Source organism: Macaca mulatta, chromosome 11 (assembly GCF_049350105.2).
Source record: "Macaca mulatta isolate MMU2019108-1 chromosome 11, T2T-MMU8v2.0, whole genome shotgun sequence".
Classification (NCBI taxonomy): Eukaryota; Metazoa; Chordata; class Mammalia; order Primates; family Cercopithecidae; genus Macaca; species Macaca mulatta.
Genome location: NC_133416.1, coordinates 107731084 through 107746444, shown reverse-complemented (window position 1 = coordinate 107746444; position 15361 = coordinate 107731084). Strand labels below are relative to the sequence as shown.

At 42.1% G+C, this 15361-nt stretch overlaps 1 protein-coding gene across 1 annotated transcript in view; it reads right to left on the bottom strand.

Moving 5' to 3' along the window:
• SLC17A8 (solute carrier family 17 member 8) overlaps nucleotides 1–15361 on the bottom strand; it is a 64815-nt gene that overhangs the window by 23853 nt on the left and 25601 nt on the right. The window contains exons 3-5 of the mRNA XM_001089949.4: nucleotides 7380–7498; nucleotides 5011–5125; nucleotides 2150–2237 (exon numbers count right to left, since the gene is read on the bottom strand). Of these exons, the coding sequence (XP_001089949.1) occupies nucleotides 2150–2237; nucleotides 5011–5125; nucleotides 7380–7498 (322 nt within the window). The remainder of the gene's footprint in view (nucleotides 1–2149; nucleotides 2238–5010; nucleotides 5126–7379; nucleotides 7499–15361) is intronic.

Below are 15361 nucleotides of genomic sequence, written 5' to 3'. Positions count from 1 at the left end.
AACCCTATTAGGGCTATAAAAACACACTAAGAATGGGGAGTGGCTGCTAGTCATTCTCATTTTGCTGGCAAATCAAAATGAAAGGTCTTACAAATAAACCATCCAAAGAAAGTAAGGTCAAGGATCTAACAAGTCACAGGGCCAGCTGGGGTGGAGTCTTATCCTCTTCCAGAGTTGGTGTAAGTGCAGTAGTGTGATGGAGATGCTCTTAAACTGCAAATGAGTGGATGAAGATGGTTTTTAAGGACAAGAGACACTAAAAATGTAAAGACATCAAGGCTGAGCAGGCAATTCCCAACTAGGCACAAAGTAGGCATATCGATGAATACCTCACACCACATTTTCAAGGTTACTTTATTATTATTTCAAGGAGGTAAAAGGCCAGCAGGAAGAGGAAAATTAAAACATATGCAGAAATAAATAGAAAGCTATATTTCTCCCTTTAGCAGAGAATATCATCTTAGGAAAGGTGTGCTAGCTTGAAAAGCAGACAGACCTAAGCTGTAATTCACACTGCTTCGGCTACATAGTGACTTCCGTGGTCTAAGGTTTTTGTTGTTGTGGGTTTTTTTTGTTTTGTTTCTTGTTTTTTGTTTTGTTTTGTTTTGTTTTGTTTGAGACAGGGTCTTACTCTGTCACCTAGGCTGGAGTACAATGGTGTGATCTCGGCTCACTGCAACCTCCGCTTCCGGACTCAAGCCTTGGCCTCCTGAGTAGCTGGGACCACAGGCATGGGCCACTGCACCCAGTTAATTTTTTATATTTTTGGTAGAGATGGGGTTTCATCATGTTGTCCAGGTTGGTCTCAAACTCCTAGGCTCAAGCAATCTGCCACCTCAGCCTCCTAAAGTGCTGGGATTACAGGTGCGAGACACCTTGCCTGGCTGGTCTAAGGTACTTTTACCTTCATGGGCCCCTTCCCTCAACACATTTACCACTGTGTTGATGGCAGCAGCATGTGCTGTTGTTGTTCTGTTGTTGATTGGTACCTAGGGACCCAGCCACACCTAGAGAGGCCAGTCCCACTGGGGTAGCTTGGAAATGGGCAACCTCAGCAAGGTGAAGTTTGGAGAAGCAGGAATTGAAGTCACATACTACTTGGGGACTACTCATTTACTTTCAGATAAGATGGATGGTCTCTACTTCTTATTATCTGAGATATGATCACAAAAATTAATTTAAATATCTACATGACAATGTGTGCGTGGTGGGAGTGTGAAATAAGGAAAGCTCCAGATCAAAAGTCAGGTCTCGTTCTAGCTCCATGATCTTGGGCAAGTCACTGAACTTTAGTTTCATATAAAAAGAAGAGGCGTGAGATGCTTGATGATCCCATCTTTCCACTTTTGTCCTTAGCAAATGTCATTTGCTGGCTAATCCAACAACCACTTCCAACCCTTTCTCCCTTCCCCTTCACTTCCAACCCTTTCTCCCTTCCCCTTCACTCCTGAAGAGGCTGGTGAAGCTAGGTATCTGCTTGCCTAGACTCCTCTGCAGTTAGTAAAGCATATGATACAGTTAGGGCCAAATAAATTAAAGTGGAAGGTTGGTAGGGGGCTTTGGGAAAGCTTTTGTTTTCCTGATGAAAGGGACAAATGGAATAAGCACAGGAGTAAATAAAAAGCTATCTCTGAGGATAGCAGAGTAGAAAGTCAGAACATGCCTAGGCCCTGGGTGGATTTTTGAGTGGCAGAACCAACACTAACAACCACTCACCTTTAGAATACTGTTATATAAAATAAATAGACTCATTTTAAGGCCCTTAGTAGGGTTTTCAGTTACTTGAAGTTAAAAAAGCATTCCATTTCCTTTTTCTTTTTAGAGACAAGGTCTCACTCTGTCACTCAGGCTGGAGTGCTGTGGCCATCATAGCTTACTACAGCCTCAACCTCCCAGGCTCAAGCAGTCCTCCTGCCTCAGCCTCCCTAGTAGCTAGGATCCCAGGCACACACCGCCATGCTCGGCTTTTTTTTTTTTTTTAAAGACAAAGTCTCACTATATTGCCCAGGCTGGTCTCGAACTCCTGGGCTCCAGTGATCTTCCTGCCTCCTCGGCGTCCCTAAAGTGCTGAGATTACAGGTGTGAGCCACCGCATGAACCGAAAAAAAGCATTCGTAAATAAACTTTGTTATTATTCTAATACACCCACCACAAAAAGAGGTTGTGGCCAGTCGGCTTCTCTCCAAAGGTGGTGCCCACTTACTCCACATTCCATGGCAGGCTGGGTAGGTCACACCCTGGCAGAAGAGTTAAAAATAGATTAGTTGATTTGACTCTAGTTTCTGCTTGTGTTTAAAATATGGATGCTGCTTCTTCATACAGGCTACAATATAAAAGCCCAATTTATAGACACTGTTGTAGGTTGAATATTTGTGTCCCCACCAAATTCCTGTGTTAAAAACTAATTCCCAATGTGACGGTATTTGGAGATGGACCTTTGGGAAGTGACTAGGTAAAAAATGAATGAGATTAGTGCCTTATAAAAGAAACTCCAGAGAGCTCCCTCATCCCTTCTGCCTTGAGCAGACAAAGAGAAGGTAGTTGTTTATGAACCAGGAAGCTGGCCCTCCCAAGTCACCAATCTGCCAGCACCTCGACATTTGACTCCCCAGCCTCCAGAACTGTAAGAAATACATTTCTAGGCCAGGAGTGGTGGCTCATGCCTGTAATCTCAGCACTTTGAGAGGCCGAGCTGGGTGGATCACTTGAGGCCAGGAGTTCAAGACCAGCATAGCCAACATGATGAAACGTCATCTCTACTAAAAATACAAAAACTAGTTGGGCATGATGGTGCATGCTTGTAATCCCAACTCCTTGGGAGGCTGAGGCACAAGAATCACTTGAACCCAGGAGGCAGAGGTTGCAGCGAGCTGAGATTACACCACTGCACTTCAGCCTGGGCAACAGAGTGAGACTGTCAAAATAATAAAAATAAAAAATAAAAAATAAAAAAAGCCAGGCACAGGCACAGTGGCTTATGCTTGTAATCCCAGCAGTTTGGGAGGCTGAGGTGGGCAGATCACCTGAGGTCAGGAGTTTGAGACCAGCCTGGCCAACATGGCGAAATCCTGTCAAAAATACAAAATACAAAAATTAGCCGGGTATAGTGGCATGTGCCCGTAATCCCAGCTATGCAGGAGGCTGAAGCAGAAGAATCGCTTGAACCTGGGAGGCAGAGGTTGCAGTGAGCTGAGATTGCACCACTGCACTCCAGCCTTGGTGACACAGTGAGATTCCGTCTCAAAAAAATAAATAAAAAATAAAAATAAAATTCTTTTTTTTATAACCTACCTAGTTTATGGTATTCTGTAGAAACCCAAATGGACTAAGACAGATACTAAACAGCATGATTCAGCTATTTTTGACTCACAGTACAGATGCTGAAATTCAAATACAGTTCACATGTAAGCATGCTAGAAGATGGGGGAAAGGTCTTTATATTTATATTTCATATTATCATAGACTATCAGTGTAGGAAGAGCCTTCCACAGTCAGCTGGTCCATCCTCTCATTTCAAGATACAGAACCTGAGGCTCAGGGCCATTAAGTGACTAAAATTTAGTCTTCATGGACGCTAATATCACGTTCTTTCCACCACACGGGTACATCCCAAAGTGTAATATATGTCCCTCTAGTGGGACTAGAGTTGGATTTGAAATGATAAAACAACTTACATTCTTAATTATAACACATATATGCTAGTATATATATTACAATTAATCTATAATTAAATTTTTATATAATTATACTATATATATGTGTATATATATATATATATGCTTTGAAAAAGATGTAACTAGTGGCTGGGTGTGGTGGCTCACGCCTGTAATCCCAGCACTTTCGGAGGCAGAGGTGGGTGGACCACCTGAGGTCAGGAGTTCGAGACCAGCCTGGCCAACGTGGTGAAACCCCATCTCTACTAAAATACAAAAAAATTGGTTGGTGTGGTGGCTGGCACCTGTAGTCCCAGCTACTCGAGAGGCTGAGGTAGGAGAATTGCTTAAATCTGGGAGGCGGATGTTGCAGTGAGCCAACATCACGCCACTGCACTCCAGCCTGGATGACAGAGCGGGACTCTATCTCACAGGAAAAAAAAAAGGAAAAGATGTAACTAGCACATCAAACCCATGATTTCAAAGATGTTGTTGCTTAGAATAATAGGTATCCTTTGTTTTTTGTTTTAAATGAGTCGATCTAGGGGAAAACGATAGGCAAATAATGGTACAAGTTATACATGGGCATAACAAACTGATGAAGGTCAGAGGTGAATGACTGTGTTTGGGAAACACTGTTGTATATCGAGGGTTGGCAAACTATGGCCAATTGGTTCACCATCTGTTTTTGTGTAGCCCACAAGCTAAGAATGTTTTTTACATTTTTAAATGGTGAGAAAAAAATCAAAAGAAGAATAATATTTAATGGCACACAACAATCATATGAAATTCAAATTTCAGTTTGTAAAATGTTTATTGGAACATAACCATGCTCATTTGTTTCTAGCTTGTTTCTGCCTGCTTTTGCACTACAGCAGCAGTGTTGAGTAGGTGCAACAGACACCGTATGGCCTGCAAAGTCCAAAATATTTACCTTCTGGCTCCATATCATGGTGCCTCCTTCATTGAATTAAATCTCTGCATCAAACTACACCCTTGGAAATGTACAGATTTATTAATGAATCCACTTAAATTGCTTTAGTGGAATGAGCCTTTGCTATGTGAACTGTAGGTTTGGGCTTCAGTTTCACTATCCATTAAAATGAAGAGGGTCGGGTTAGATTATCCCTAAGATCACTATGGAAGGGTCCTTTATTGTTCCTAAATGTAAAATCACACAAGGCATTTGAATTACAATTCTTGAAATTTTAGCCATTACCAGAGAATGGAAATAGCAGGAAAAGGAAGAAAATATAGAAACAAACTGAGTAAAGGGAGTTTTCTTCAGAAGCTGAACTTTCTAAAGGACTGGGCTGGCTCTAGCAACATCAAAAACTGTAAGGAAAGTACCTCCTACCTCCACTAGACCTTGCAGAATTCTGACACACATGACGCATCCGTAATGCACTCTGGCTGCAGCGGGAATGAACATGTTCAGAGTCGATGTTAAGAAGATGGCAGCTCCAAAGACCCTGAGGGACCAAAGCACTGTGTTATTCGGCAGGCCCGCTGATGGATGTGGTACTTCAGCTAAGCACCAGAAACAAACCTAACAGTTCATGAAAGATCCCTGTGGAAATCCCTGTGGAAAGATCATGCCTGTAATCCCAGCACTTTGGGAGGCTGAGGTGGGTGGATCACCTGAGGCCAGGAGTTTGAGACCAGCCTGGCCAACATGGTGAAACCCCATCTCTACTAAAAACACAAAAAATTAGCCGGGTGTGGTGGCTGGCACCTGTAATTTGGAGAAATAGATGTGTTAGGGTCTAGTATGCCCCAAGCTAGATTCTTGGGCTTCTTTGATTCCCAAGCTCTAGCCCCTGGACCAACTATGAACAAATTTTTGGCAGTAAAGGGATGTCCTGCCTGGATGACGTCCTGAGAAGTTGGAGATTGGCCAGGTTCAGGTAAGCTTGCTAGAGACCTACCATCCTGCCTGGTGCCCCCTGACCGGCCTTTTCTGACTGTTACTGTATGTTTGAGGTTGTTTCTTGCTTCCCAGAGCTGCTCTCAGTTTACCAGAAGGAAACACTGTCTATCCAAGAAGCATTGTATGTCCTGGGACCAGAAGCACAAAACAGGTTGTGTACCTGTCTTAGCTCCCATTCCCTGACCAGCCCAGTGTACCCTGGGAAAAGAGAGAAAGCAGCATTTTCTTCCCCTCTCACATATGTTAATGATGTTTCCACTTTTTTTATGTGCTGGGAAATTAGATTATGTGTGATTTTTTTTCAAGGCAGAGGTGTAAGCAGTAACCCAGGAAACCATAGAAACCAATATTTTATCACTTTTTAAAAAGAATACAATAGGTAAGTAGCAATAAATAAAAGACATAAATTAGACAAGAACCTAAATAAATACATGCTTATTCATATTGAGATCTTATGGTAGTGGCTTCCAATTTTTTTACCTTAACCCGTAAACAAAATATATTTTATATTGCAACCCAGTCCACACTCATACATACAAATGTAACTGAAACAAGTTTCAAAAACCAATAGTTACCCTTATGTGCAATGCATTCAGATATTTTCTATTCTGTTTTATTCTATTTGATTATCTTTTCTTCTATTTCTCTCTTTCTTTTTAAAAAATGCTTGTTGGTAAATCATCATATTGTTTTCACAACTATCTAATGAGTTGTGCTTTAGAATTTGAAAAAAACATTTTTTAAAAATGTAGTGCACTTCATGAAATCCATTTATGGAAAGTCATAGGGGAAATAAAATTGGAAGGGACCTGGAGAGATTTAGTTCACTCCTTTTCTAATACATGATACACTCTACAACATCTCCCCCAAGTGGCCATCCTCCTCTGCTTGAATACCTCCAGTGACAGAGAACTCACTGCTTCTTGAGACAGCTCACTCTGTTCTTGGATACTTTTAATTGCTCAAACACCCACTACAGAGTCTCAAGGACATGAGAGACACATCTTGCAGTCTAGAGGCAAGCCCCCACCACTCATCTGAGAAAACCTTTTCTGGGTGATATTAACATAAGATTACAGAATGTCACTGGTCAAGGAGAACTGAAATACAATTTAGTCTAATGTTTCATTTCACAGATGAAGAAACTGAGGCCCAGTGAGGGAAGGAAAGTGACTCAATAGAGGTCACCCAGTGATCCAGTTAAGGGGCAGGAACCTCTCCTGACTCAGAGTTGATTGCTATTTTTACCACATAATCACTTGAAGAATTGCAAGGTAAATTTAATTGGATGAAAAATGAAATAAAAAGAGACTCTTGACTGGGTGCTGGTGGCTCATGCCTGTAATCCCAGTACTTTGGGAGGCTAAGGCGTATGGATCACTTGAGGTCAGGAGTTTGAGACCAGCCTGGCCAACATGGCGAAACCTCGTCTCTACCAAAAATACAAAAATTAGGTGGGTGCAGTGGTGCACACTTGTAATCCCAACTGTTCGGGAAGCTAAAGAACCAGAATTGCTTGAATGCCGAGTGGGGTGGGGGAGGGGGCGGGGCAGAGGTTGCAGTGAGCCAAGATCACACCACTGCACTCCAGCCTGGGTGACAGAGTGAGACACTGTCTCAAAGATAAAAATAAATTAAGAGCAGGGTCATTTGGGATCAGTATCTGTGAATTGCATCTATCCAGATGGCTCCTATTTTTCATTCTGCACCCCCAAATTGAGAGCTAGCTATGCAGAATTTATAGGTACAAAGCCACATTTCATTGGTTTGTATCGTGTTATATCAATTTATCTTACCTGTTAGCAGCAAACTTGTTTGAAATGAAACCACCTGGAATTTGTGTCATAATATAGCCCCAGAAAAAAGATCCATGGATAAGGCCCACTGTTTCTGGATCCCAGTTAAACTGTGCCGTCTGGAAATGAGAAATCAGATATAGTTGTGTTTCTTAGAAAAAGGCTGACAACCATTTTTCACCAACGAGCCTACACAATAATAACCTCATGAGGTCTTTCTTTTTTCATTTATTCAATACATGTTTATGGAGGGCATCTTACATACTTGGGGTATAGCAGCAAGCAAAAGTTCTAGGCCAGGCATAGTGATGTGTGCCTGTAGTCCCAGTTATTTAGGAGGCTGAGGTGGGAGGATGGCTTGAGCCCAGGAGGTCGAGGCTGCAGTGAGCCAAGATAGTGCCAATGCACTCCAGACTGGGCAACAGAGTGAAACCCCGTCTTAAAAAACAAAACCGGCCGGGTGCGGTGGCTGATGCCTATAATCCCAGCACTTTGGGAGGCTGAGGCAGGCGGATCACGAGGTCAGGAGATCGAGACCATCCTGGCTAACATGGTGAAACCCCATCTCTACTAAAAATACAAAAAAAAAAAAAAAGAAATTAGCCGGGCATGGTGTATATGTATATGTATATATATACACATACATACATATACACGTACATATACATATGTATATATACACACACACACAGCGAAAACACAAAATAGCAATGAATGCTAAGGAGAAAATAAAATAGTTTGTGAAGAAAGCAAAAAATGGGGTTTTGTGGGGGCTACTAAGTTATTTGCTACATTATTCAGATGCCAGTTTAGTGATAGCACAAAGAGAATTAGAGTCTTAAGTCTCTCATTTCCTAATGAGGACAGTAAAGCCCATTCTACCTACCCATAGGATGTATGGGGATAAATGGCATGAATATTTCCAGTGGCTTATCTCTCTGCTTAGAGATTTTGCATGTAGCAGATTAGGATAGTGACCGGCACACAGTGTAGACTCAATAAACGTTAACAGTCATTACTGTTACAATGCTGATGGCAATGGCAACAACACAACCTTCTACAACTCTTAGGCCATTGAAAATGTGATTCTCTAGGGCTGGAATCCCTTTCCTCATGTTCTTTCCCAGGTAAAGTAACTTATTCTTTTTAGACTCATTGTAAATGGTCCTTCCTCGGAGGAAGCTTCCTGAATCCCCAAAATTGAACTGGTCCCTTTTTCCTGGGCTTGTCTTCAGTGAATGGACATCCACATGTGAATTTCCCACACAGGGCACCAAGAAACTCTAAGATAGCAGCCATGTCCTATTTGACTTATAGTCTCAGTACCTAAATCAAATGCCTGGGAACATAGAAGGTCCAAGTGTGTATTCGCCAAATGAATGAATAAATGAATGGCTTTGTAAAGCTTTTTGATTTCAAAATGCAAACATGGAGTAAGAGGGTTCCTAATTATCATCATAGTATGTTTTATAAATTTTCATCACAGCTTATTTTCCTGTCACAAGTTGTTACATATTTATCTGCCCATCTGTTCAACGTTCATGCTGTGCCTCCTGAATGCAACGTTAGGTGCTGGACAGTGTAAATACAGACTCAAATCAGCATTGCCTTTGCCTTCTAGGAGCTCACAGTCCAAGTCACTTTGGCCTATACTCTCTCATTTTATGAATAAGAAAGTTGAAGCTCAATGGTAAAAAGGAACTAGCTAATTATAATTAATTCAAATCAGCTCACCAAATTTATATTTTGTGTTTATTATGTAACACACATAGTTCTACGCACTGGGGTACAGCAGTGAACAGCCGTAGTGACTCCTGCCTTTTTGAAGATGCCAGTGGAGATAGCCGGCAATAAACAATTACAGGCAGAGTTAGATGGTAACCAGCAATAAGATGAAAAAATAAAGCAGGGAAGGGAATAGGAAGTATTGGATGGCAGTGAGGTGGGGTAAATTTTAGACAGAATGGCCAGGAAAGGCTTCACTGAGAAGATGAGTTTTAAGTAAAGACCTAAAGAAAGGAAGGGAGCAAGTCATATGGTGATCTGAGATGTGAGCTTTCCAGGCAGAGAGACAGCAAGTGCAAGGGACCCGAGGTAGGGTTGTGTCTTGTGTGTTAGAGGAAAAGCAGTATGTCAGTATGGCTGGAGGGTAATGAACGAGGAGGAAGAGAACAGGTGTTAGTGCAAGAGAGGTTACAATGATGAAGGGTTCTTTAAGACATCATAGGAACTCTGGCTTTTAGACAAAGAGAGATGAAAACCATTGGAAAATTTGAGCAGAGGTGGAATATGGTTTCACCGAGGCGCTTTCTACAGATTTCCTCCTTTAATCTGTAAAACACCTAGAGGTAATTGCAAATGAGGAAACTAAGGCTTAGAGAGATTAGTTTACTTGTCCAAGGTCATACAACTATTTGCAAGGAAAAGGGGATGCAAAACCTCTCATCTGCCTAACCCCAAAACACGATATTCTTTCTATTGCTTGGAGAGACTTATTTTCTGACTAAGGAGAGACCAGACTTCTTTGCCAAGATCCACAGAATTATCCGAGGATCCAAGACAGGAGGGAACTAGACCCTTTTAACTCCCACTTCAACCAGTTGCTAATTGTCAATCACAACCTCCCTTTCTCATGCCTTTCTCTCTGGAGAAATAGTGCTTCTGTCAATCTCTGAAAAATAATACACGAATAAGAGCCCCTAGGCTACTGAGAACTGACTTTTATTGTCTTTTGAGTCCCATTAAAATCGTAATAGTGGACTAAAGACTTGAATAGACATTTCTCCAAGGAAGACCAATAAATGGCTAATAGATACATGAAGAGGTGGTCAATGTCACTAACCATCAGGGAGATGCAAATCAAAACCACAATAAGACGTCGCTTTATACCTGTTAGGATGACCATTATCAAAAACAAAACAAAACAAGAAGTGTTGGTGAGGATGAAGAGAAAATAAAGCCCTTATACACTGCTGGTGGGAATGACTGCAGCCACTATGGAAAACAGTACAGAGGTTCCTCCAAAATTTAAAAACAGAACTACTGTATGATTTAGCAATCCCACTTCTGGGTATTTATCCAAAAGAGTTGAAATCATGATCTCAAAGAGATATTAGTACCCCCATGTTCACTAAAGCCTTATTCACAATAGCCAAGACATAGAAAAAACCTGAATGCCCACTGACAGATGAATAAAGAAAATGTGGCCCAGTGCAGTGGCTCATGCCTGTAACTTTGGGAGGTCAAGGCAGGTAGATCACTTGAGGTCAGGAGTTCGAGACCAGCCTGGCCAATATGGGAATCCCCGTCTCTACTAAAAATATAAAAATTAGCCCAGCATGGTGGCGCATGCCTGTAATCCCAATTACTCAGGAGGCAGAGGCAGGAGAATCACTTGAACCTGGGAGGCAGAAGTTGCAGTGAGCCAAGATTGTGCCACTGCACTCCAACCTGGATGACAGAGACTCTATCTCAAAAAAAATAAAAAATAAAACAAACAAACAAAAAAAACAATGGAATACTATTCATCTTTTACAAAGAAGAAAATTCTGCAAGATATAACAACTGCATGAACCTGGAGGACATTATGCTCAGTGAAATGAGCCACTCACAGAAAGACAAATACTGCATGATTCCACTTACATGACATATCCAAAATAGTCAAATTCATAGACTCAAAGAGTAGAATGATGGTTGCCAGGGGCTGGGGGAGGGAGAAATGAGGAGTTACTAATTAATGGGCAAAAAGTTTCAGTCAAGCAAAATGAACAAGCTCTAGAGATCTCTATTCAACATGGTACTTACAGTCAACCATAATGTATTGTACACTAAAAACTTTATTAAAACAGTAGCTCCATGTTAAGCATTCTTATCACAATAAATTTTTTAATTATAAATTATATAATTAAATAATTTAATTTAATTTATAATTTAAAAAAATAATGGCCCTGTATATGGACCATCACTATAGTAAACCAAACACTGTGTCAGATATTGTGACAGGCCAAAAAAATGGCCCCCAAAAGATATCCACATCAAATCCCTGGGACCTATAAATGCTACCTTATCTGAAAACAGGTCTTTGCTGATGTGAAAATGTCAAGAATCTTAAAATGAGATATCTGGACTATCCAGCTGTGCCCTAAATCCAATGACAAGTGTTCTTATAGGAGAAAGACAGATGGAGATTTGAGACAAAAGAGGAGACACGCAGAGAGATGTCCACGCGAAGATGGAGGCAGAAACGAGAGTGACATTGTCCCAGACCGAGGATCTGCTGCATCCACTAGAAGTTGGAAGAGTCAAGGAAGGATTCTCTGCTAAAGTCTTCAGAGGGTGTGAGGTGCTGCCAACACCTTGATTTAGACTTCTTGTCTCCACAGCTCTGAGAGAATAAATTTCTATTGTTTTAAGCCATCAAATTTTTGATAATATGTTATGGCAGCCTCAGGGAACTAATATAGGCATTTAATATAGGTTAGCTTATCTTCAGAGTAGTCCTTTTATTCCCATTTCACAATAAGGGCAATGACGGTTAGCAAAGAACTTCTAGAAATGTCAGTTCCTGTCTGCTCACACTTCTGAGAGGATTCCACCTTCCCCAGCAACATGGGATTCTCCCCCACTGACCACCACAGCTGACTGGACACCTGAGTAGAAAGAGCCAAGCCAGTCAGGTGTGGTGGCTCACGCCTGTAATCCTAGCACTTTGGGAGGCTGGGGTGGACAGATCACTTGAGGTCAGGAGTTCAAGACCAGCCTGGCCAACATGGTGAAACCTCATCTCTATTTTAAAAATACAAAAATTAGCCAGGCATGGTGGCATGCACCTCTAATCCTACCTACTTGATAGCCTAAGGAGTAGAATCGCCTTAACTGGGGAGGTGGAGGTTGCAGCGAGCTGAGATTGCACCACTGCACTACAGCCTGTGCAACAGAGATTGCTCCACTGCACTACAGCCTGTGCAACAGATGAAGATTTTGTCTCAAAAAAAAAAAAAAAAGTTCAAGACAGCCAAGCTATAGGCTAGGCTCAGCCTGACTGGCTGCCTGACTGGCTGACTGCCTCTCCCTATCTCTCTCCCTATCTCTCTGTCTCTGTCTGTCTCTGTCTCTCTGTCTCTCTCTCTCTCTCTCGCGTGCACACACACACACACACACACACACACACAGAGCAACCCAAACCCCCAGAGATTCTAGTTAGACAATAGTGCACTCTTGAACCCAACTAAGCCCCATGGAGTCACAGAGTCAGGGCCAAGTAAATTAGCTTCCTGGCAAGACAAAGGCTCAAGGCACTTCCACTGTGGAGGGCGGTGAGAAGCCAGGGAAGAGGAAAGAAAGCAGTCCATGAAGGACCAGGGAAAACAGAGCTGACTCCAAGAAAAGCAGATGGAAGACTGTGGGGCAAGCAATTCGGAGACCTTAACAAAGGCTTCTCTAGTTCCTATGAGGGAAAGCTCCTTTCAGCAGTTCTGGCAGGGCCTGTCCTGCGGCCTCAGAAAGAATTACATAAAGCCTCCCTTCCCTCCTCAGGGCGGAGGACAGCCTGGGTTTCAGTCCCACCTCAGGCTGGCTTCTGTGTTCTGTGTGCAGACTGCACAAACATATACCACAGACCTGCTTTCTGCCCTTAGCGTTCATGAGATCCCCTTACAGACCTACAATAATCCCCGCTATCATTTTTTGTTTGTTTAGACGGAGTCTCACTTATCTCGGCTCACTACAACCTCCAGCTCCCAGGATTCTCCTGCCTCAGCCTCCCAAGTAGCTGGGACTACAGGTGTGTGTCACTATGTCTGGCTAATTTCTTTTTGTATCTTTTAGTAGATACAGGGTTTCACCATGTTGGCCAGGCTAGTCTAGAACTCCTGACTTCAGGTGATCCACCCACCTTGGCCTCCCAAATTGCTGGGATTACAGGTGTGAGCCACCGTGCCGGGCCCCACTAATGCCCTTTTAACTTGAGCCAGTTTCACTGCACTTCTCTTCTTTGCAACCAGCAATCCCTGACCAGGACACAAGGGCAACTTATTCAAGGTCCCAGAGCTCATTAAAACCAGGTCTGGCCAGTTCCAAAGCCCATCCTCTGAATCCTAAAGGGCCCATGATCCATAGGAAGAACTTTGGACTTTTCCTGAGAGTAATGAGAAAATAAAATCACAAGGTTCTCAAACTTCGGTCATTTTTTTTTCTTACTATATGTCAAACACTTTTCTAAGAGTTCACATGTTTTAACTCAAAACTATTAAATGTAAAATATGGGCCAGGCACAGTGCTGCATGCTTGTAATCGCAGCACTTTGGGAGGCCAAGACAGGAGGATCCCTTGAGGCCAGGAGTTTGAGATCAGCCTGGGCAGCATGGCATGATCCCATCTCTAAAAAACATTTTTTTTTTAAATTAGCTAGGAATGGTGGCGTTAGCCTGTGGACCCAGCTACTCGGAAACTGAAGTGGGAGGATCACTCAAGCCCAGGAGGTCAAGGCTGCAGTGAACTATGATCACACCACTTCACTGAAGCCTGGGCAACAGAGATCCCATTTCAAGAAAAAAAAAAAGATTGATCACGCATTAGTTAAAATCACTCTTCATACCACTTGTAGAACATATGCCACATATTTTAAATATCTACCTATTCATACTGCTTATTTCTCTCCTTCTTTTGAAATAAAGATTTAAAGGTATCTCAGTGCCAAATATCTAGTTCTTCCCCTTAAAACAGAAAAACCAAAAAAACATACCAGCCTTTCAGAGCTTTTCTTAATACAATTAGTGAAGTATTTGTCATTTGGTTAAACATGCTCAGTTAGTATCTAAGCTTTGTTCTAGGCGAACAAGAGAGAAATAATCCGCTACAAATTAGAGTTGTGCTAGAGTTTCTGATACTAAATCCCTATTCCTAAGTCCAGAGGAAAAAAATTTAAACCATATTTCAGATTTTAATCAGTTTCTTAAGACTCCAGAGGGCACAGTCAGAGAAACTAGAGAGCGCACATTAGCATTGTTCCTCGGGTTTATCAAAATGTCTTTTCCATATGCCTCAGAGTAGACTCTATTGACCGAGGTCTATCTTTTCAGGCAACAAACAAATGCAAAACAGCATCTCATTTTGATCTGGGCCTCAGCAGACAAGTTTTAATTAGCTGGCCTTGCTCACAAAAGGCTGAAAGAATGCATGTGATACACATCTGAAACCTCGCTAATATACATCATTCTTTATTTTAAAAATGCATGATATGCCCTTCTACCTCTATCCCCCACACCCCTACAAAAGACAGGATATCCTTTTAGGACAGATTTGGCTGTGGCATCAGATAGAGACTAGTTAGGAGGATCTCCATGGTGCTGTTTTCCTCTGGCAGAATAATCTCTTGGTTTGAAAAAAGCAAAAACAAACAGCTTGCAGACCAACTGAAGACTTCTTTTTGACAGATTGAAATCAAATTTTCTCAAACCAGTGCCTGGCAGGGGAGACTGTTCCAGATGATGCTAATAGATGTGGCACGAAAGAGAGCATTCTATGATCAAGTCAGTCCAGGAAATACTGCCCACCACGTCTCCCTCTTGAAAAGTCTCACAGGACACAGCACAGTATGGCTCCAGGTCTCACACTGCCTTCTTCACCGCACAGCCTGCAGCGCAGTGATTTCCCAGACACTAGTTCAAAAAACTGTGATCTAAATGTGTCTTCAAACAGAGGGAGGGACCAGAGAACTGTTAAATGCCTCTCTGCAAATGAACGGATTTCTGCATGAGTCACTGCAGTGTGTGAGTTTAGTACGATGAAACATGCATTTATGGGGTGTCTACTGGGCAGACATTTTTGTTTGTTTCTTTTCCCCGATAACCTCAGTACTTCTCTAGGTCTATCATTTAAGCAGCAAACCAGATTTTATGTTTCCAGTGATTCCTAAAACAATACTATTTAAGTCACTTCAAAGTATCCTTGCTTGTAACTATGATGGCCTCTGAACTGGCCCT